At 54.2% G+C, this 21,912-nt stretch overlaps 2 protein-coding genes, 1 long non-coding RNA gene and 1 pseudogene across 17 annotated transcripts in view; 1 reads left to right on the top strand and 3 right to left on the bottom strand.

Annotated features, from left to right (window-relative positions):
* Positions 1-6,460, bottom strand: part of ZBTB9 (zinc finger and BTB domain containing 9) — a 37,381-nt gene extending 30,921 nt beyond the window's left edge. For 2 of the 4 annotated variants that reach the window (XR_009009615.1, XR_009009617.1), the window contains exons 1-2: positions 6,209-6,460; positions 3,263-5,953 (exon numbers count right to left, since the gene is read on the bottom strand). Coding sequence is in view for 1 of the 4 variants with exons in the window: in XM_057555683.1 (XP_057411666.1) it covers positions 4,535-5,947 (1,413 nt within the window). In the remaining 3 variants the exon portion in view is untranslated. Of the gene's footprint in view, positions 453-1,735; positions 5,954-6,208 lie in introns of those variants that run through there. The other 2 variants (XR_009009616.1, XM_057555683.1) reach the window with 2 other exon arrangements.
* Positions 6,461-6,602: 142 nt separating this feature from the next.
* Positions 6,603-21,696, top strand: LOC130709070 (uncharacterized). 2 transcript variants are annotated; one of them, XR_009009533.1, is made up of 8 exons: positions 6,603-6,762; positions 10,363-10,466; positions 11,888-12,020; positions 14,160-14,424; positions 15,855-16,041; positions 17,900-17,982; positions 19,107-19,788; positions 21,516-21,696. It is a non-coding gene; the product is annotated as an uncharacterized LOC130709070 (long non-coding RNA). The 2 variants fall into 2 exon arrangements; XR_009009534.1 differs by lacking the exon at positions 19,107-19,788.
* On the bottom strand, positions 7,310-7,835 carry LOC114238454 (GTP-binding nuclear protein Ran-like; annotated as a pseudogene).
* Positions 8,653-21,912, bottom strand: part of SYNGAP1 (synaptic Ras GTPase activating protein 1) — a 31,036-nt gene continuing 17,776 nt past the window's right edge. Inside the window, exons 10-20 of one of the 11 annotated variants that reach the window (XR_009009529.1) lie at positions 21,690-21,834; positions 19,925-20,161; positions 19,593-19,794; positions 19,200-19,378; positions 18,502-18,543; positions 17,024-18,098; positions 16,448-16,621; positions 15,109-15,320; positions 13,886-13,976; positions 12,942-13,021; positions 10,052-10,188 (exon numbers count right to left, since the gene is read on the bottom strand). Coding sequence is in view for 7 of the 11 variants with exons in the window: in XM_057555002.1 (XP_057410985.1) it covers positions 10,042-10,188; positions 13,886-13,976; positions 15,109-15,320; positions 16,448-16,621; positions 17,024-18,098; positions 18,502-18,543; positions 19,200-19,378; positions 19,593-19,794; positions 19,925-20,161; positions 21,690-21,834 (2,504 nt within the window). In the remaining 4 variants the exon portion in view is untranslated. Of the gene's footprint in view, positions 10,189-10,464; positions 13,022-13,885; positions 13,990-15,108; positions 15,321-16,447; positions 16,622-17,023; positions 18,099-18,501; positions 18,544-19,199; positions 19,379-19,592; positions 19,795-19,924; positions 20,162-21,689; positions 21,835-21,912 lie in introns of those variants that run through there. The other 10 variants (XR_009009531.1, XR_009009532.1, XR_009009530.1 and 7 more) reach the window with 10 other exon arrangements.

Raw genomic sequence — 21,912 nt, 5'->3', positions numbered from 1 at the left:
CCCTTTAATGATCCAATATTCGCTCTATAGCTATAGGAATCTCTTTAAAATGTGAAAAGATCATTACTCCCCTACTTTAAACTCTTTATCGCCTTCTCATTGCAGTTAGAATAAAATCCGCATTCCTCATCACGATGTGCAAGGCTCTATATAGCCTAGCCCACCTCTTCAATCACATCTGCAATGAACTGAATGCTTATGTCCCTCAAAATTATGTTAAAGTCCTAATCCCTGATGTGATGTTACTGGGAGGTGGGGCTTTGGGGTGATTAGGTCAGGAAGGTGAAGACCTCATGAATGGGATTAGTGCCCTTATAAAGAGACTCCAGAGAGCTCCCTTTCTCTTTGCACTATGTGAAGATACAGCAAGATGACTGTCTATGAGCCAGGCAGCAGGTCTTCATGACACTGAATCTTCTGGTGCTTGATCTTGGACTTCCCAGCCTCCAGAACTGTGAGAAATAAACTTCCATTGTTTATAAGCCACCCGGTCTGTGGTATTCTGTTACAGATGCTGGAATGGACTAAGACAACATCTCATTCCTCTCCAGGTCCACTGGTCTCATCAAATATACCTCCCTTTCTCTTCCTTGGCCTTTACATCTGCTGAACACTTTACTAGAACCACTTTCCTTGCCCTGTTTTGCATGTCTGGGTCTTTCTTTTCCTTTGGATACTAGATAAATGTGTACAGTATGCCTTCCTTTTCTGTTACTCTCCACCTTATTGCCTGTTTTATTTCCTTTCCTTTTTGATATATCTATGAAATACCTACATAGCTGGTTTAAACATCTGTCTCTTAAAGTGACAATCCAGGGCCCAATCCCCTGTGATACCTTCTGCTTTTTTCATCAGTGCCTGGTACACAGCAGACACTTATTGCTGAAGGAAGGCAGGAAAGAGGGAAGAAATCTAAGTGGGTCTGGGGGTCACGGAAAACTGGAGATAAAAAACTAAGGGTCATCAGTATTTAAATGCTTTAACTCAGGGGACTTCCCTGGTGGTGCAGTGGTTAAGAATCCGCCTGCCAATGCAGGGGACACGGGTTCAAGCCCTAGTCCGGGAAGATCCCACATGCCGCAGAGCAACTAAGCCTGTGCGCCACAACTACTGAGCCTGCGCTCTAGAGCCCACGAGCCACAACTACTGAGCCCATGTGCCACAACTACTGCAGCCCGCATGCCTGGAGCCTGTGCTCTGCAACAAAGAGAAGCCACCGCAATGAGAAGCCTGCGCACCGCAACGAAGAGTAGCCCCCGCTCACCGCAACTAGAGAAAGCCTGTGCACAGCAACGAAGACCCAACACAGCCGAAAGTAAGTAAGTAAGTAAGTAAATAAATAAATAAATAAATAAATGCTTTAACTCAGAAGAGTGGATAAAAATCACCCAGGAGTGTATCAAGTTAGAAGATGGGGGAAAGGGCCCTGAAAAACTCTAGCATTTATGAGAAAGGTAATAATTAAAACAATAACATCTAATCCTTAACTGAGTGCTGTATGCTTCACTTCCCTTTTAGTTGAAAATATTTTCCCTTTATGTATGTGACCCTTCCCTGAGAGAACTGATCCCTGTAAAGGTGTGGGGAACTACTGTTCTCACTCATAATAAGTTGACATTTATCGAGTTTACTGAGTGCAAGGCACTGTTCTAAGCATTTTACATGTATTAATTCTCACAACCCTATGAACATAATAAATGCTAATGAGAAACTACAGAGACAGAGAGTGAAGATATAGCACAGAAAGGATAATTAAAAGAGCAAAGGCTCTGGGAAGGGGTCTAGCCTTGGACATTAGAAGGGACATCTCTTCCACTATAAGGAGGAAAGGACAGAAGCAGAGAGGTGCACGTTTAAGTTTGTTTAAAACAAAATCTTTCATCATGGAACTCAATCTCCCTATAATCCTATAACTTGGAAAGAAAACCCAAACTTCTAACATGGTGTCTTAATTGGCTTTACAGAAGTAGTAAAGTGCTATGGGGATTAAGGAGAGGGAGGAAGCAATTCTGCCCTAAGTTTGGACACCTATTCAGTGCCAGGTATATCTGAGGCTTTACGGATCCCAAGATGGGCAACATATGGAGATTGTAGGGGTGGGCCTCTGTTCTTGTGGGCTGGCCAGCACCCATTCCCCACTCTTCTGTCCCAGAAGTTCAATTTCCCTTGAGGATTCCAGGATTTGTTGCCTCAATGGAACATATGATCAAGGTGCTCTGGTCAGAGGATGGCCCTGAGGCCCAGAGTTCTCTCCTGGGAAATTTTATCTTGAGATGAGTGACAGAAGAAATAAGATTGACTGGGTCATCATCCCAAAACACATGACCAGAAAAATTCCCCAGTTCCTGCTCCCTGAACCCCTGGAGCTGACCCAGGTCTTGTCCTTCCAAAGGCTGGTCTTTTAGCCCTTCCTTCCATTCCAGGAGCCACCCCACATCCTTCAGATTCCTGTGTTGATAAGGTTAGTCAGAGCCACTTTCCATTGCTTGCAACCCAAGGATCCTGGCCAACAGATATAGTCAGCTACAGAACGTGTGCCAAAAGAATGACAGGTGGGTGGGATGGTAGTAGATCCAAGGTTGGCAGCCTCCATCCCTGGCCCCTTATCCAATGTGGTCACAGTCCTTACAGTGGGGATGGTATCATGGCAAGGCTCTTTAGAAAGGCTGACAGATCCCAGCTACAACTCACCTTCTCAGCCATAAAGTCATATTTCTTAGCCCCTTTAGGTTCCATACCTATTAACTTTTGAGGAACGTGCTTTGGCAAAGGCTGTCACTCCTGGCTCTATAGTTGTGACTTCAACTCATGTTCACCATTTCCACATCAATTCAGCCACCCACACCCACTGCCACACTCTGGCAATGGAGTTCTTTGTGAAACCTCTGGTGACCCATCACAGGTCTTTACTCAGCTTCCTTTGTGCCACTACAGTAGCTTGTACTGTCTCCCATCATGGACTTACCATACCACATTGTCATTATGTCTAGCTTTGGTAGTAGCTGTGAACTCTCTGAGGGTAGAGTATAAGTCAGGGTCTAGTACAGTGCTTTGCAATAAATGTAGAACAAACCAAACAATAAACATTAATACATGAAGTCAGGGAATATTATAGGTAAAGATCATGTGACCAACCCCTTAAAAAAAAGAAGACAGAGAACCAGTTAGGAGGTACATACCACCCACCCCACCAAAAAAAAATTTTAAAATAAAAAATAAAATAAACAAAACAGTTCGGACTCTGAAAAATAAGGCAACTTACCAGAAGTTATTCAGGGGCAGATCAGGGCTGAGAATCTGGCCCACTGACATCCAGGACAGTGTTCTCTGCAGCAGTGTGAGACTATCTGATTCTTCCCCCATCAACATAACCCAGCCGCATAAGGAATACGTCCAAGTCTTTGCAACTCTGTTCTCACATCGTCTCTCCCATATAAATGACTCAATTCAGTCCACTGTCAGCTTAGCTTTCACGGCAAAGTTTATTTGAAGAAATTAAGAAACTTATGACAATCTCCCCATTCCAACATCTATCCTTCTATGTGTCGACCAAGGGGCTGTCAAGTGTGGGTAGGGATGGAAAGGGAGGGGGTGAGGTCCCACTGTGCAGTTATTTCTCTAGTTTTCAGCATGTGCCGTCTCAGCCCTGAGTCCCTCTGACCATAGCCACTTCTTCAGAGCGGTGGTGCTACCCTGAGCGTATTTTAGGTCAGTGGCCATCTCCTGAGTTCACTGGTCACATTCCAGTCAGTGTGATCAATATGGATGATCAGTGGTGGTCAAAGGTAGACAAGAGAGACTTCCCGGGCAGTCCAGTGGTTAAGACTCCGCGCTTCCACTGCAGGGGGCGTAGGTTAGACCCCTGGTCCGGGAACTAAGATCCTCTATTAAAGAGGGGTCTAAGTGACACATGGAATGCTCAATCTGTTAAAGTGCTCAACTACAGCATACAAAAAAAAAGGTGTTGCAAAATTACCTATTAGTGAGAAAGCAATTTATAATCTGAAGGGATTCTGGAAAATTTTAACAAAAGTATATAAGAAGACCTCTACTCACATAATTTCAGCAATGATGAGGGAGAGTAAAGCTTAGAGCTTAGTCTCCAGATTACTAGAACTCTGAATCAAACATATCTCTAGATGGAGACCAGCTCCCTTAACTACTCACAGAGACTGAATGAAATATTTATCATAATTTTTCTTGCTAACTCCTCTCTCATCAAATAAACTTCTAATCTGAATTCCAGTTTCCTGTATGAAAAGAATATCTATTATGGGCAACTGATCGATTTATATATGGCCTGTAAACCACTTTCCTGTAGGGTAGTTAGCCAAAACCTGGAGTGAGATGAGAAATCAGAGTTTCCAAATCGGTCAGGTTGAAGCCCACACCCAAAAACAAGAGGTCCATAATATAGCTATCCTCTTGGCATAATTAACAAGATACAGGATTCGGGTGCCATGGTAGTGAGGGGTAAGTATCCAACAGCAGCAGTGGCTCCCTTGTCCTGGAAGTTAGTGTATGGCCTCAGTAGTCACTTGTAAGTCCAGTGAGCAGTGGCCCAGCCCTGGCCCTTGCACAGGTCCCGGTGGCGAAGGAAACAGGCATGGACTCGGAACCGGCGGCCACAGTGAGGACAGGCATGCAGGGCTCCAGCGTGGGTCTTCATATGCTCTGTTAGATGGTGCTTCAGCTTGAAGCGCTTGTTGCAGATGCCACAGCCAAAGGGCCGAAGGCTGAAAGTCAGCATGATGTGCCGGTCACGCTTTGGCTTCACTGCAAACCGCTTCCCACACAAACAACCAAAGCGTTTTCCATCTGCAGGGGGTGCCCCGCCTAGCTTCACAGGCCCATGCACAGCTTGCCCTGCTCCCCCAGGTCCCCCACCCCCTGACAGGATTTCATTCCCATGAAGATCCACTGGTTTCCAGGATGGACCACCTCCTCCAGATGTTGGCCCTGCTCCTGAGGGCAGCAAGAACCCTAGCTCTCCATTCTCTTCAGTGTCCCCTCCTAGAAACACTTTGGTCTCCTCCTTTGTTCCTCCAGACTGAGTTCCACCTCCTGATATCTCCTCCTTGGGCTCAAAGGGTTCCTGCTTAATGTAGAAGATTTTGGGAGGCAGTGCAGTATGAGGGGCAGGAGGCTCAGGTGGAGCACTCTCGCCCTCTGGAAGCCTGCAAGGAGTAGTGGATGTGGGCAGGGTGTGGGATACAGGAGGGCGGGGAAAACCCCCTGACCCTCTCTGAGGCTGAGGCGTCTGAGGGGGTGCTGTTGACCCCTGGTCCTCCTCATCTTCTTCTTCCTCCTCCTCCTCCTCCTCCTCTTCTTCAACTTGAAGCTGTAACATATCTCCCAGTTCACTCCCCTCCCCTCCAACGGGGCTCTGGGTAGAAGCAGAAGACTGCGCCACAGTCTGGAAAGGGGAAGAGCGGATGCACCAGCCTCCTGGAGAGGATGTGGTGGAAAGAAGTGTGTGGAAAGGGGTCGCTCCCCGAGTTGAAATCCCACCACCTGAGTTTTCTAGTTCTCTAAGGATCTCTGAGCACTGATCTACCACTTGCCACATCTGGAGACCACTGGCCACAAGGAGGTGGGCAGGGAGAGCATCCAGTGGCAGACGGAGGTGTCCGGAATAAATGAGCTGGAGCAGCCCCTCGAAGGCGTCGGCTTCGATGACGCTGGGCAGGGTGAGACGTGGTGCATCCCCCAGAAGAAGTTTGTCGTGGAAGTAAGGAGAGGCGGCAGCCAACACCGCTTTGTGGGCCCTAAGTTCGCGGCCCTGCACCAGGAGGGACACGTCACAGAACTTTCCCTCCAGCCTGTGGCGGTTCAGGGCCTCCAGGAGTAACGAGCTATGCTGAGGGAACTCGATCTGGATCGTCCGTGGGGCTGGGTTGCAGGCCGGGGAGGGGGCAACGGGAGGCAAAGGCGTCGAGGTATCCATGGCCTCCTGGGGAAGAGAGAAACCCCAGAGGGGTCGAGTACAGGAGGTGAGGGGCGGGGTAGATCCCGCGCGAGAAGAGGGTTGTGAAGGAAAGGGACGGGGTCACAGAAGCTCTGGATAAGGGGAACCGTGTCTCCTCAAACGCCCGCCTCCCCTGCCCCCCAACGTGTGGAAACTTTTCAGTCGGCGGCGGTTCGGGCAGATCAGTCCCACGCACTCCCCCGCCGAGAAAACGAAAACAAACCACAACAAAACACCAACCGAGGCTTGAACTTCCAGGGCCTGTGGAGATGAGGAGGTCCTTCAGCCGCGAGCCGGACCTCGTCGGCCGGGTCGGCTTCTCCCCGCCGCTCCGCTCCCACTCACGTGCCCGCAGAGCCCGGCTCCAGGGGAGGCGCGGCCACCCGGAGACCGCCAGCGCCTGCCGCCCGGCTCTTCCCGCCGCCACGCCCCCGAGAGTACACACGCGGCCCGGCGTCCAAGGCGCCTCTGCAGCAACCGTACCGCCCCGGCCGGAAGCCGCCGCCTCCCCGCCGGACGCGGACGCCGGGGCGCTGGGCGGTGCCAGGGAGGCAGCCAATCGGGAGACGCCGGCCTACAAGCCTCATGTTGATTGGTTGCGCGGGTGAGAAGGCGGTGCTGGCGAGAAGCCTCTGGCCCCAGCGGGGCTGCAGAAAGGGTGGGAGTGCCCTCCGGTGATTAAACAGCCCCCGCCTCTGGTAGGTGCTGAGAGGGCGAGATTAAGCGGGCACTTACTGTATGGACTACGTATTAACCGCATCACCTTGTATCCCTCGGGCTCCGCCACCAGCGAGGTAGGTGTTTCCATCCCGTTTCCTCGGGGGAAACCGAGGCTGGCAAGTGGTGGCCCTGGGGCTGGACCCCACATCAATGAGGCACCATGTTCTTTCCTCCATTCCGCACGGGAGTATTTTAACTAATTTTTATTTTTCCTCTAACTAGCAATTAAATAAACTTCATTTCTAGGTAATTTTTTTTTTTTTTTAGATATTTGAAATACAACTTTATTCTGATTCTAAACGAAAAGGAATGGGAATGACAGTAACAAACAAGATTCCATCACTGAATATTGTGGTGTGACTGTAGCAGTCTTATATTTGAAACTCAAGGAGGAAACAACTGTGTTCCAAAACACAAATATGCAGGTCCAAAAAAATGAAGGTTTTTTTTTTTAACTGCCACATTCACTCCGAAGCCCATTCATCTCCTTCAGCATCCCAAAGATTAAGCACATGTTCTGCTTAGCTATATAATAAAGTGGCAAACACCCTGCACCACCGACATCACAGGACAGTTGCCTATAAAACTAGACTTCTGACTGTGGGCTCCAGCTTCACTTTCTCACAGGTCATCATGTTCATCCGGGAGGGCAGTTGTCTGAGCAGCCTCTAGATTGTGCTTGTACTGTGCTGCCAACGCTGGGTCCATGACCACCTCTGGTGGGGCGAGAGCAGGAATGGCGACGAACTCCAAGTTAGGGTCTCCGATCCGTTTTCTAGCAAGCCAGAGGAAGGGCTTTTCAAAGTTGTAGTTACTTTTGGCAGGAATGTCATAGTACTGAAGATTCTTCTTTCGGTGGAAGACAGTTGACTTTGCCTTAACCTTTCTGTCCTTAATATCCACTTTGTTGCCACACAACACGATAGGTATATTCTCACACACTCATACCAGATCTCTATGCCAGTTACGCACGATCTTGTAACTCTCGATATTACATCAAACATTATAATGGCACAGAGCTTGGATATAATAGCCATCTCTCAGTCCACCAAGTTTCTCCTGACCAGCTGTATCCCATACATTGAACTTAATAGGTCCTCTGTTGGTATGGAACACAAGGGAATAGACCTCAACACCCAAGGTAGCTACATGCTTCTCAATTTCACCAGATGATGTTTCACAAATGTAGTTTTACCAGTTAGGTAATTATTTTTAAGGTACACGTAGATGTATACTTGGAATCTTTTATCAGAGAATGTTGCTGTTCCTTTTTTTTTTTTAAATGTTTTATTTATTTAATGCTGCTGTTCCTTGATCTCTTTACTCCTTCGGGTTAAGTAGTGCAGTGGTGAGGGGAGAGACAGACGGAGGAAATTTGGCCAGTGCAAAACCCCTACTCTAAAACAATAAATCTCCTCGCTGGTCGGGACAGCGATATTCTAGGGTGAAGACTACGGCACCACACAAGGATATACAGTTCCTCCTAGGCTGTCAGCTTCCTCTCAAAAAGCAGCTCGTCACCCTGCTGGTCCTCCTGGAGGTCCCAGCCTAGGAAAGTCAGCACAGCGATAAAAGAACAATCTCCGTTTATTAAACATGATTTTTCTGTTTCACCACACACTCCAGAAAAAAAGGAAATGGGGCTGGGAGTGGAGAAAAAGGGACAGTGGCTGGGGATAGAGTAGGCTGGGAGTGGGGTAGGGTGGGGAGGGAGAACGTTGAAAACAAAATAAAATAGGTAGGAAGAACATCTCCCTACCCTTAAGGTGGTGGCCGGGGGAGGGAAGCATGGGGGGGAGGGGGCCAGGAAGCTCTGTACAGAGGGGTTGCCCCCAGCCCCCACACACACACCCCGGATATGTACAGTACAAACCCCAGATAATTACAACAGCCAAAGAAGAGAAGAGGAAAGGGAGTCCAGGGGTAGGGTCTGAGGTTGGGAAAGCAAGGAAAGGGCACAGGGATAAAATTTCACATATTTACAACTTTTATATAAGTATAAATTTGGCCCCGGCTGGGTGTATGTGTATAGTGGGATGGGACTGAAGGGGAACTGTCCATACAAAAGAAAGAAGGGTGGAGTCTGGGAAGAGTCTCAATACCAAACGCAAGAAGGGATGAGGGGGCAAGGCTGGGTAGGGGACAGCAGTCAGGGAAGAGGAGGTGCCAAGGAGGGGCTTCTCCCCTCCTGTGACCTACCCACACCAAACCCCATCCATCCTACCTCCCCTATCCCGCCAGAGAGCTATGTACAGAGAAACACCGAAAAATTGTGGACCTGGCGGGAGGGAGGAAGGTGGAGGGAGATTGGGGAGGGGGGGATGATGAGAGGGAAGCCCAGCCCTGTCCTACCTCCCCCGGGGGACAGAGTCATGGAAGGGGGCCCCCAACACCCCTCCTCCAACACAGGTCCCCCCACCCTGGGGGAGAGAGACATGGCTTTTCCTAGAGTAAGTTTCCCCCTCCCCCTGGGAGTAGAGACCAAGAAAAGAGAGGGGAGGGGCAGCGGGGCTGTGTGTGTCAGGGTAGGGCAGATCAACTAGTCTGTCCTCCCCAACATACACCCGCTCCTAAACCCTAACCCCTCCCCCAAACCTCAATTCCGCCCCACCCAACACACTGGGGGAGGGGGGGGGCACAAGCCCCCTCACCCCGCTCTGGGACCAGCCAAGAGCAGATCAGGTATGGGAAGAAGGGGAGACAACTCCCATTCCCCCCTTGCCGCCCCCTCCCTGCCCCGGTGGCCCCTCCACCCCATCTGGGTTCTGGGTGGGGAGGGAGTAAATTTAAGAGTGGTAGGAGGAGAAGGAGTTTGTGCGTGCTGAGCCCCCCCAGACGCTCCTGAGAAATCAAGGGGTAATAGGGCCCCCTCACCTGGGGTCCCCTCCCCATAACAAGGGGGACAGGGGAGGCCAAAATGGGGCGGTGGAGGGGAGTTAGATTGTCAGCTCTGGTTACTGCTAAAAAATCACCCTGAAGTTGAAAGTTTGGAGGTGCCACACCCCCACGGTGGGGTGAGGGTCTGTCCCCCAGTGCTCAGGGGAACGATGAGGCAGAGGATGGGGATAGCACCCCGGAGTGAAGGGGTCTGTGTGGGGTAGGTGGTGTCCTGGGGCAAGGGTTCCTGGGGGTCACAGGGGGAAGCACCCCAACAGGAAGGAAAAGGGAGCAACTGAGGGTCCCTGCTCTCCCTCCTGGAAATGGTGCAGTGGGGGTGGGGGACTGGTGCCCCCCAGGGAGGCATTCAGGGAGGCAATCCCGCTGTCCCTCGGCGACGTCCAGTCCTGGTGGTTGGTGCCGTTCCAAGGTGGGGTGCACAGGGAGGGAGAAGGAGGTCTGTGATGCAGGGTGGGCTAGTGGTCTGCGGTGTTTCGGAACTCGCCGTTCTCGGTGATCTGCAGCCGGGGTGGGGGAGGTGGGGCTGGGGGGGCCAGGCCGTTCCAAGGTGGGGCCAGCGTCACACGCGGGTTTGTTGGACCCAAGGGGGGAAGCTGCCTCTCCTGCAAGACACCAAAGAGGAGAGCGCGGACTTATTGAGACGCTTCGCGGGGGCCTGGGTGCCAGCCCCCTAGCAGTGGCCTCCCCCAGAGCTGGCCCACTCCACAAACCACGTCCCACCCCCTTCCCCCAGGACACCCCCACCCGCATCCTCCTCCTTTGTTTCTCACCTGTAGGAGAAGTTACATCTTCTGGGATCAGGGAGAAGAGAATCTCACCCCTGACTCCTAACAGGGGCCTTCAACCCAGGGAGTCACATCAGGAACCCAGTTCAAAAGAAGTAAGTTTCCTATCTCACCCCCAACCTAACCCTTACATCTTCCCCTTCCCAGTGCCCCCCCTCCCAGGCCACCCCCAATCAGAGGTGGGAACTTTGTGTAGAGGGAACAAGGGGAAGCAGTACAGCAAAACCTCATTAATCCAAACTCCCATGGATTGGGGATTTTTTTCATAATTTGAACAAAAACTGGGCTTGAGTTTTCCTTTATCTGTGAAGAAAGGGTGTGCTAAGCAAAATTAATAGTGGGAACGTGTCTGTGGGAGGGAATATTTAACCTATACCAGAAAACAGACTTTTCAATCCTATCTACTCATTAACACATGCTCCCTGAGGGCCTCGAGTGGGAAAGCCTCGTTCATTGAGTTCTACTTACTGTATATAGTATGAAGACATGCATTTCATTAAATAGACACTGTCATTCAGTTTTGTCACTTATTCAGAGTGGCCAGCTTCTCAAATATAACATTCCAAATTAGAGAGGTTTAACTGTACTGGGGGGAAAGGAAGGGGATTCAGGGAAGTGATGTGGGAAGGAGACAACACTGTGGGAGGGGCCGCCTCTCGCTCACAATAACGGCAGAAGGAAAGGACTAGGAGCTTCTGCAGAGACGCAGCATGCCCCAAGCTCTGCATCCCCAGGAAACAGAAGGGCTTCATTCCTTTCCACCCCCACGCTCCTTTCATTCCCTCACCCTGGGCTTCCAGTTAGAGGGTGAGGGGTACCAAACCCTACTCCCACCCCTGGTCCTATTCTACCCCTTCCTACCCCTCCTGGACCAACTCCTGGCTCCTCCCCTCAGCTCTGGCTTCTGTTCCTCTGCTGGGAGAGAAGAAAGCCATGTGCTCTACCCTTTGGGTTGCTTGCTTAGGCTTTTAAAAATACAGGTACATAATTAATTTTTATGTTAATGGCTGAGTTGCAGAGGGACCAATACTTGAAAGGGGTTTAGAGAAAGTGTCCAAATTATTTCCTGGACCATAGGGCATTGAATCCTGGCAACCTAGCTGTGTCTGACAGAATCTCTAAAAGATATAAAAACTCCAAGCAGAGGCTCCCAGGTCACCTCTCCTCATCTCTCAGAAGGTTACCCAAACCCAAGATTTAAGCAAAGCCACCCTCTTAGCTTGCCTCTCCCACACTTTGCACAGCCAGTGAGAGAGGAAATCCTGTCTGGTAGGGTATCCTGAGTGTGGCAGGAGAGCAGGGGAAGGAAACCTCAGATTCCCTTCCCTCTGCTTGTCTGCTGGCAACGGCACACAGGCATGCCCCCAACACCCCCAAGGACCCAAATTTAGAAAGGAGATAAATTAGGGTGCCATTATTCATTTTACAAAAGAATTCACCACAGGAGTCCTTTAAATGGTGAGGTCCCCTGGTGCCTTGCAGCATCTGTTTTTTAACTCACCAACTACTTTGACAGAGAGGCCGGGCAGGCAGAGAGTTAAAATTACAGTGTGAGGAGACACTGCCCACTGCAGATCAATCCCGCAGAAGATAAAGCATCTCAGAAGTGATGTCAGTGGCTGACTGGTTCCCATTTACTGGCCTTTCAGGTAGGATTCTGTGTCCGACAAGGCCACTGGGTGGCGGGAGAGGGGGAGTGAGTGGCATTAGCAGCCCAGGGCTGTGAGCACCGACGAGAGGTTATTTAATCTGCTGGTTCTGGCATCTCTGCCTTCAATCAACATGGCTACAAAGCCCACGATCTTACTTAGGAGGACACCTCCCCCCACTTCCAACTCCCAATGCCACATGCACCAGTCCACATCCTAACATCTGTCAAGGTTCCTTTCTCGCTCCTTCTCCTTGCTCCACTCACCCTTACTGTCCTGACATCTGAACAGCATCCTTTCCTGGCACCCCAAAGTCTCCCTTAATTAATTACCCACTCTTAATTCCCACCCAGTGGGGCTGAATAGGAGCTCCAGATGCCTTCTACCTCACAGATGTAAGGAAGAGAGAGAAACAGGTGAGGGGTGGGAGGAAGGAGGGCTCTCTACAGAACCAAGGTGTGGGAGAAGGAAGAGGAAACCCCAGCCTACCTGCTGCAGCCAGCACAGCCCCTTTAGCCAGAGGCCCCCAACCCAGCATCACCACCACCCCTTTAACAAACCCTGACCCCAACATCCCAACCCCCAAGGACGCTTTGGTGAAATGGGGGGTGACAGACATACACTGGAGAGGTAGAGGAGGAGGACTGAGAGTCAGGAGGAGGCCGCGGGGAGGTGTGTAGGAAGGGGAGTGTGATCTGGGGATGTGCAGGCCATCTAGGGTAAGGTGCTTGGTACTGGTCAGGTGTCGCTGAACAGTTCTGGGAGGCGGCAGGAAGTGCTCTTGGGACAATGCCTGGGGAGACAGGTCTGTGCAGGAGGTGTCCGGAGGGTCGGGTCTGTAGAGGTCCTCGGGTGTGGGGGGCAGCAGTGAGCGGGGGAGAGGCTCTGGAGAGTCAGAGGGGAGTGGGCTTCACGACCAACCTGCAGTGGTCCGGAGTCACCTCCCCCTGTGTCCTCCGCCCGTGGTCAAAGCGGAACCAGGAGAATTACCTGATGAGGAGCTGCAGGGGGAGAGAGTGGGGTCATGGGGTCAGGAGCCTTGGTGGTGCTGGGGGGGAAGCCTGGAGGTCAGAGCAGAGGAAAGAGGAGCATGGGTGGGAAGTGAGCAGAATTGGGGGAGAACGAGGGGTTAAGGGGGCAGGAGGGAGGTCCTAAAGGTTGGCTGGTGAGAGAGAGGGAGAGCAGCCGGGAGCTGGAGAGGCCAGTCAGGAGTGACGACCACAGGGAGAGGCAGGCCAAAGAAGGCGGCTAAGCCTTCAACACCGAGGGAAGGAAGGGAGAGCTTACAGGGCAGGGGGCTTTCAGGATCTGAGGAGTCGGGAAGAGGAGGCCCAGCGGTGGCTGTCAAGGAGTGATGGGGACTGGGGGGCCCAGAGAACAGCAGTGACAAGTACCCCACGTCCCCAGGGCACCAGCCGGAGCCTGGGGACACTAGCACTCCTACTGCCCTGGGCTCTGTTCTAGCAAACTGCAGCCTCTGGCCCTCCCGTCCCGAGAGGAGCTCAGAGGAGGCCAAACTCCCTGACTCACACAGGGGCAGGCCCAGCAGGGGCAGGGGTCCAGGAACTTGGTGGGGTCTGAGGTTCTGGTAGGAGGTCCTGAAACGCAAACAGAAGTGGGAAAGGCAGGGTGGGGAGGCACGGCAGGGGAGGGGGGCTGACACTGCTGGGAGTGACAAAGGCACAGACGATGGGATGAAAATGGGGTCGCCTGGGGGCTGCCATGAGCAGCCAGTGGACAAACGGAGAACAATGGGAGAGACGGATGGCGATGGGGCTGGGGTGGCTGGTGCAGTGACTGCACGAAGGACAGTGGGATGGATGGGGATGGGACACGGAGAAGATAAATGACATTGTAATTTCCACCTGAGCGTCGAGCAGCCTCTTCTTGGGTTCGGGCAGCGGCTCAGCCATGGCGGGGTGCTCCCGGCGCAGCTCCTCCTCCACCAGCATCAGCCTGAAGGGACGGGCTTCAGTGGGGTTAGTGGCGGGCACGGGCGCGAAGCCTGCCTGGGGAGCTCACGATCCTGGGGAACCCCACCGCTCTATGGAAAAGCCTTGGGCATCCTTCTCCCCTGTGGTCAGAATCCCTCCATTGTTCTGACTCCAAAAGACGCCCTGTCATTCACCTTCCTTTCAGGGACGCCCGCATCTCCCTGCTAAGGACGGGTTTCTGTGCCTCAGAGATCCCCTACCTACCACCAGGCACCCCGGCCCTCCGTGCTCCCACTCAGGACTGTGCCGTCCATCAGACCCTGTGGCTGAAGACCTGGCTTCTCCATCCCCCACCCCACCTCACCGAAACTAGGCCATCTCCAGGGCAGCCCCTAGACACCCCTCGCCCAAGAGGGATCTCTACAATCATCATTCCCGGACTCTCCCTGCCTTCTGTGAAGATTCTCAAGGTGACTTCTCATAAAGGATATCAAAGCAGTGGTTTTCAAAAAGGTTTCCAGTCAAACCTTTTTCTTCTAATTAATCTTACTCAAAAATACATTTAGAATGGGTGGAAATGGATCTGGCTCTGGTTGGAGTGGGGGTCCTACCCAGTTCTCTAGCTAACTGATCCCCTTGTTGAGACACCTCTTTGGAGTCCAGGGCTTGACAGAGCACAGGCTAAAACAAGCGTCATTTACTTTCTGATGGAATACCTTTCCACGGCTGCAGAGGAGGGTGGGCCCAGGATGGGATGGTCAGGGGCTACTATGGCCAAGGGACCCCTGCTTAGATTTGGGGTGAACATCACAGGCTGGGTTGAGAATAACCAGTGGGGAGTCCCAGGCTAGGCCAGGTCCAGACACAGAGAGATGGTTGGACAGTAAGAGGTACATTTTCCAAGGGCTTCAGAAGTTACTCTACTAGGAGAGAGATCAGGGTTTAGTAAAGGGACATTTAATGCACTAAGCGGGAGGTTTCTCTCCATCTGGTGATGATGGAGTGGGTGGCATCCCTGGGAGGAGGGTGGTGGGCTTTCCTCCTGGTGTCCTGCGTTGGGGGATGGGGGATGGTGGTTGGGGGCTGGGGGGAGCTCGCTGGCCCTCTTCAGCCTCAGGCTCTCCCTTGCCACTCCTCCCCGGGCCGCCCCTCACCTGCCAATGATGCTCTTGATCTGTGAGTCCTTCTCTGCCTGCTGCTGCCTTAGCCTCTTCTCGCTCTGTTCCAGCCGGGCCTGATACTGCATCAGGATTTTGCTGGTCTGTTCTTCCTGGGACAGCAGCCTCCGCTCATACTCTTCCAGTTTCCGGTTGGACATGTGCAGCCGCTCCTTCAGCGAGTGGATCTCCTCCTCATACTCCTTCACCTGCCCGCCGGGCACACGACCCCGCACTGTGAGGGGGGCTGTGCCTGACCCCACCACCCAGCCTCTACCCCTGCCTGCCAAGCACAGCCGCTGTGTGGTGAGGGACACCCCACCAGCTTCCTCCAGCCCTTCTCTGCCTGTTGGTCATACACACACACACAACTGGCCTTTAAGAAGGCCCTAGCGTGCGGCTGAGGCTCCCTCAAGATGGAGCAAAATGGTGGACTCCCCCACCCTAGATGTACACACATGCCCTCACATGTGCATCTGGACACGGGAGGACCCACACAGGAGCCTGGACAGACTCACAGACACAATGCGTGGAATGCATTTTGGCCTCAGCTTGTTAAATGGTGCTGGAAATAATTTATTATAAGGCCTGAAGATAGTCTCTTAGCTCAAGTCCATCTACATCAATCCCAACATTTTCCTTTGCTCAGAGACCACTTCTCCCCAAAAGCCTCTCTGCTCCCCCAAGTTGCAGTCATGTATTCTGTATATATAATCTAACCCTGCAGCTACCCTCTTCTTCAGTGTCCTCACAGAAACGGCTCCCAAGGAACTTTCTGCTAAGTGTGTGAAGGCCAGAGCTCCTGCTGACTTTTGCTCGGGACCACCACCAGCTGAAAGTCTGGACAGTCTTTCCACATGTGGGCCAATACACACCACCCTCCCCCCGACCACCAACCCTCTGTCACCGATGCCCACGGGACAGTGACTGGTAAGCCGTGCGTGGGTCCTGGTACGACCACTCTGCCCCTCGCCCAATGTACAGCTCCCACTGCTAGTGAAGTAACTTCCTCTTTCCTGAGAAGTCACAGGAGCCAGGGCTTCAACATGTTCTCCCCAGGGAAGAACACAGAGGCAGCCTAATATAGAGCATGCTTTTCCCCAGACAGCCTATGATGTGTGTAACCCAAAATAACAGAGTTGGAATGGGTTTTCCAACGGACTGTATCTGGCCTCCCCTGACAGACTGAGGGCTTCTCAGGAGAAGACATCGGGTCTTTGTCCTTTTTTTTTAATCATAACTACCTGACCACAGATGTTGCCCTTGGAAGGGACTAGAAGCCTGCCCTGTGGGTAAAGGGTAAGACGGGGCTTGGGGCAGGGAGGGCCCTGCGTACCCTATCCAGCCGGCTCTCGTCCATGGACTTCGAGTATTCCTTGAGCTTGTACTCTTCCCGCTCGATGTGGGCGCTCTCGATGTCAGCTGACAGATGAGGCATGTTGGAGACCCAGGCCACCGTCCGCTCGGAGGCTGGCATCGTGGGGTTCAGCGTGGATGGCGTCTGAGAATGCTGGGGCAGGGCGAGGTGGGGGCAGAAGGAGAGAGGGAAGGTGGGAGGAGGCGGAGTGCTTTTAGAGGGAGGGAGCACTGCCCAAAGAGACGAGAGTCCCCTTCCTATCCCCCGCACTAGATCAGAGTCCCCAGCCTGTCCCCTGCGCTAGCACTCGCCTCGTGAATGCTATATTAGTTATTCATCATATCTCCCCTCAGGAGCCCCATGAGGGCAGGGAGTTTTGTCTGTCGTTCACTGCCAAGTGCACAGCGCCCTTTACGAACATTTGTTTAATGAATGAAAGGAAGTGAGAAAATTGTTAACTTCAAACCACAGACTCTGTTCTACCACCCCCCCAACCCGTTTCCTTCTTCCCTCCCTGCTCTTCACCCCTCCGGCCTTCCTCCCACCCCCACCTACCTGCTTGGTGATGGAGGGCTTGAGCCCCCCACCCCCTCCGCCGCCGCTGCCCCCGCTGCCCCCAATGCTGCCCTCTTTGCTGAGGCTCTGTTGCCGCGGACGGGCAGGGCCATAACTTGGCTCCGGTGACTGCAACAGGTTCCCGCTGGACGGCCGGGGTTTCTGGGCAGCGCTGACTGTCAACTGCTGAGACTTGCCTCTCTGTAACGGAGGCGGCTGGCCCCCGCCACCCCCGCCGCTGCCCCCACCGCCGCTCCCACCTCCAGGCCCTGGGGGAGCGGGCCTCTGGGGACCAATGGTGATCTGGGGAGGAGACAGCATGTGCTGCAGGTTGTCCTGGAGTGAGAGCTGCCGACGGGTGAAGTCAGTGCCAGAGGGTCCAAACTCATCACTGTAGCTGTGGCTGTGGAGGATGGAAGCAGCGGGGGGCTTGGGGACCCCTGAGGAGAGGTCCTCGCTCTTGCTATAGCCATGGAATGGGGCGAAGGTGTCCCCTGGGGGCTCTCCACCTCGGTGGTGGTGATGGTGGTGATGGTGGTGATGGGAGGAGGGTGGACCGTGGCCTCCGCCCCCTCCGTGGCCCCCTGGGGGGCCTGGCCCATCAGCAGCCATGTGGAAGAGAGGATTCTGGAAGGAGAGGGGTATGCGCAGTTGCTGGGCAGGGACACCGTCCGTGGTGACGCCCATCTGGCTGAGACGCATGCCGGCCGCCGTGATGGATGAGCCGCTCCCCTGGGAGAGGCGGCCTGCAGGCGCGGGCCGCAGCCCCAAGGCCGCAGTCAGGGAGGCCTGGCTCGAGTGCAGCAGGTCCCCGACGGCTGCCAGGTTGGACACACTGCTGCTGTTGAGGCGGCCACCGGGCCCATCACCCTGCAGGTCCAGCATGGAGACGCTCTTGTTGACACTCAGCATCTTCTGCTCCGGTTCTGTGATGTCCGAGCTGCTCGTGCAGTACGCGGGTGAGGACCGGGCCAGGGGTGGGCGGCTGACATAGAACAGGTCTTTCCCCCCACCAGGCGGCGGTGGGGGGGGCTTTTCCTTGGTTGGGGAGGGGAGGCGAGCCATGTCCATAGAGCTGCAGGAAGGGAAGCAGGCACACGAGTGGGAGGTAAGACCCAGACTACTGGCAGTAGAGCCTCTGTGGTCCAGCATAGGCCTGGGGTGAAGAGTGGGACCCGCAGGGAAGGGCTGAGAGCTGATGTTTGCAGCTCGGGAGAGGGCAGGCAGGCTGGGGGGATGGGAGGGGATGCGAAGGAAATAGGATGGGACAGGGCCCCTCCGGGAAGGGAGGGAGGCCTAGAGAAGGGGAGATGGGGCAGCAAGGAGGAGGCATGAGGGGCAGGTCTGGGCAGATGTGGAGGAGATGAGGGTGCATGGAGGAGAAGAGGAGTGGAGGGAGGTGATGGCCACTGGAGTCGGGGTTGCGGGGGGAGCAGACAGGAGAGGAGAGGAGGGCGGGGGAGGGGAGAGCCCCTCACCTGTTGAGGCCTCGAGCCATGAAGGACTGAAGGTCGATGGAGCTGGAGAGAGATGGGAAGAGGGACGAGCACAGACAGAGAGAAGGAGAGAGGCAGGTGGAAGTTGGGGATGTGTGGAAGGAGAGGCGGGGATGGTGGGATGGGTATGGCATCATGGAGGGAGAGATGCGGGCAGAGGAACGAGCAGGATGGTCATCAAAACAACGAGCAGCAGCTGCAGCTCTGTGCGCCTCCCAGCCTGGAGGCTGCTGTGGTGGGGAGGCTCTGCGGGGTGGGGTCCAGGGGCTACTGCTCTAGTGCTGAATCGGGGCAAGGTCTGAGGGGTCCTGGTGGTGGGGCTGGGGATGGTGCTGCTTTACCAACTAATACAGAGCTATCTGAATGTTCTGACACCAGGTGGCTGGTCCAAGTGTACAGGCTGAACCCAAGCTCTGAGCAGGGAGAGGGACCTCCTAGGCTTACGCCAGGCTGGAGCTGGCGGAATCTCAGCATGTTTTGGGGGGGCTCTACATTCCTTGCTCCCTCTGGCTTGCAGCTAACTACTGACTGGACCTGTCTCCTTACCGTCTTCTCTGAGAAAACGCTTCTCTTTCCTTTCTTTCAAGCCCTCGAGAAAGCCACATGGGGCCCAGCGGAGTGTATCCAGGACAGAAGCATAAGGGCGCCTAGGGCACAGGTTTGGGGCCCTGGGTGCTCACCTGTTGAGGTCCCGCATCACGTAGCCCTGCATCTCGGCCGAAGGGCCCCGCAGCACCACAGGCTGAGGCCGGGGCCGCTCGCTCTGACGGCTTGGCTGCCGTTGGATGTTGGGGTTCCTCAGAGCTGTGCTGATGTCGTTGAGGAGCCGGGGCAGTGGGCCCAGCTTCAGGAGGGCTTCCTGGAATGGGGAGGCTATTACCCGGGGGCTAACAGCCCAGCTTTAAGGGGGCCTCAGAGAGTTCAGGTAGAAGGAGTCTGAGCTGGGGAAGTGGCATTGGAAGTGGCAGTGACATGTCTGGGAACAGGAGGGGGGAAGAATCTGCGCAGGGGGTGGTCTCCGGGCTACAGGAGCCTCTGGAGACCTGAGGACGGGTCAAGGGGCCTATGCTCACCTTGCTGAGCTGGGGCAGCACCTCCCAGAGCAGGGCATGCAGCGTGGAGAGCTCTCGGCCCAGGTCGATGTAACCCTCAAAGCTACTGCTATTGGTCAGTGTGTCCAGGTTGGAGATCTCGTACAGGAACTGCTGCATGGAACCCCACTCGAGCTCCAGAAACTCATTCATGAAGCCCAGAAAGTCCTCCTTTGAGGTAAACCTGGCCAAAGCATCCAGAAGGTACAGGTCACACCCAGAAGGCCTCCAACCCATGCCTGTCTCTAGGGACTCAGGAGACCCTTCCTGCCCACTCCAGCCCCGTCTGACACCCAGCTTGAGGCTTCCCTCACTTGGAAAAGTTGGCCAGGTTCTGGATGACCTTGGCGATGAGGGTGAGGGTTCGCGAGGTCTGCTCATCTGGGTACTCCTGCATGAGCCCAAAGAGACTGGGTGACATGATGGCCGGGCAGAGGAAGCGCAGGAAGAGCGAGGCGCTGATCAGCCGGTCTGCGATGTCCTCCCGGCCCCTCTCTGCGCAGCGCAGCCGCCAAGACGCAAACACCTCCTTCAGCTCCCTCGGGAACACGCTGAGGGGACGGGGTGGGGAGACAGAGAGAGAGAGAGAGAAAGAGAGAGACCGGGACTGAGCCCCAGAGACCCTCAGCTTCCAGGGAACATGCTGAGGGGGGTGGAAGGAGGTGAGGGTGTGGAACCCTCACAGAGGTGAGAGCGACAGGGAGGGAGGGAGGGAGCGCAGGAGGAGGACAGGAGGCTGCTGGAGGAAGAGGGCTATGGCAGAGGGGACAGAGGGGACAGACAGGGTAGGGAGAGAGAATGGAGGGGAGAGGAGGTGAGGGAAGAGGAACACGCGGGAGAGAGACAGGGGCAAGTGAGAGAGACAAGGAGAGGAGGAGAAGAAAGACACCAGGGAGAGACAGAGATGGGAGAGAGATGGAGGGTCACTCGAGGTACAGGGAGCTCGGACCCCCCAACTCTTCTGGATTCCAGGGAAATGGGGATGGAGGTGTCCCAGGCATGATCCCCAGTCCCTGGAATGGCTCAGAGCTCACTCTCCCCACCTCCCTGGTCCTCCTCTTCAATGTCCCATTGACACCTTAAACTCTATCTGGTGTAAAGTGGAGCTCAGCATCGCCCCCCACACCTCCAACCTCCACTGGGCTCTCCCTCCTGACTCCCCAGTTCTGTCAGTGAGGCCACCGGTCTCCCAACCACCAGCCTCATGGCCTTGGGAGTCGTCCTTGCTCCCCACAGACATGCCCCCTCCTTTCCAATTAGCCAATGACTCCTGTTGATCCTTTCCACAGAGGGTCCTTACAGTAGCCCCTTTCTACTTTTCCTGCTACCATCCTGACTCAGGCTATGATTTCCATGCCTGACCCATTAACAACAGTCCCCAGCTAGCCTGGACTTCATTCTCCCTTCTCCAGCCACCCGCCACACCCACCTCCACTTAAGAATTAACCTTCTCAATCATGATACTGCTTGGCATCCCACGACCTACCAATGAGCTCCAACTCCTTTACCTGGCAGCGGAGGCCTTCAGATTCTAACTCTCCTCGCCCTGTCCGGACACGTCTCCCACCACTCTCCACTGTGAGCCACACGCTCCACTAAACTACCTCTGCCTGCTGTCCCAGGACCTCTCACCTTCACGCGTGGGCCTGTTCCACAGCCTTCTCCCGAAACGTCTTCTCAGCCCACCATATCTATACATCAGAACCTGACCCAGTCTTCCAAGCGCAGCCCTGGCACCTCCTCCACGAAGCCTTCCCTGCTTATCTCAATCAAAGATCTGCCTTCTCTGACCTTATGTTGCATTGTGGAGGCGTGGGGGGGGTACCCTCACTTGGAACTTAACACATACTGTACCGTTCTGTGGCTTTCTGCATATCTAATCTGTCCCTACTCATTCTGGTACAGGTCCTCTGAGGGCAGGGGCCAAGCCTCATGGCTCTCTGTCTGCTCTACGGCACCAAGCACAATGCTTTGCCCATAACTGGTTCTCAGTCCTCTTTGAAGATGGACAGATGGATGAACAGATGAACACACGACTCCCCCAACCCTGGCCCCCCAACCCAGGGTTCCCAGTCTCACCAATGGGAGTTGACCACCTTGCACAGGGCCAACTCACAGCACATCCGCAGGTTGGCCTGGTGCTCTGCCAGACTGGACGCCGTGCACTTGATGGGGTCCACCTCACAGTTCTCCTCAGATTCATACAGAGCACGGATGAATTCCCCTGCGGAGGTGGGGGCACAGCGGAGGGCGGTCACACTTTCAAAGGGCAGGGACAGGGGCTGCCAGGGTTTGGGGAATC

This window comes from Balaenoptera acutorostrata, chromosome 10 (assembly GCF_949987535.1).
Source record: "Balaenoptera acutorostrata chromosome 10, mBalAcu1.1, whole genome shotgun sequence".
Taxonomy (NCBI): domain Eukaryota; kingdom Metazoa; phylum Chordata; class Mammalia; order Artiodactyla; family Balaenopteridae; genus Balaenoptera; species Balaenoptera acutorostrata.
The sequence above is the reverse complement of the archived record's forward strand: the minus strand, read 5'-3'. Positions and strand labels throughout refer to the sequence as shown.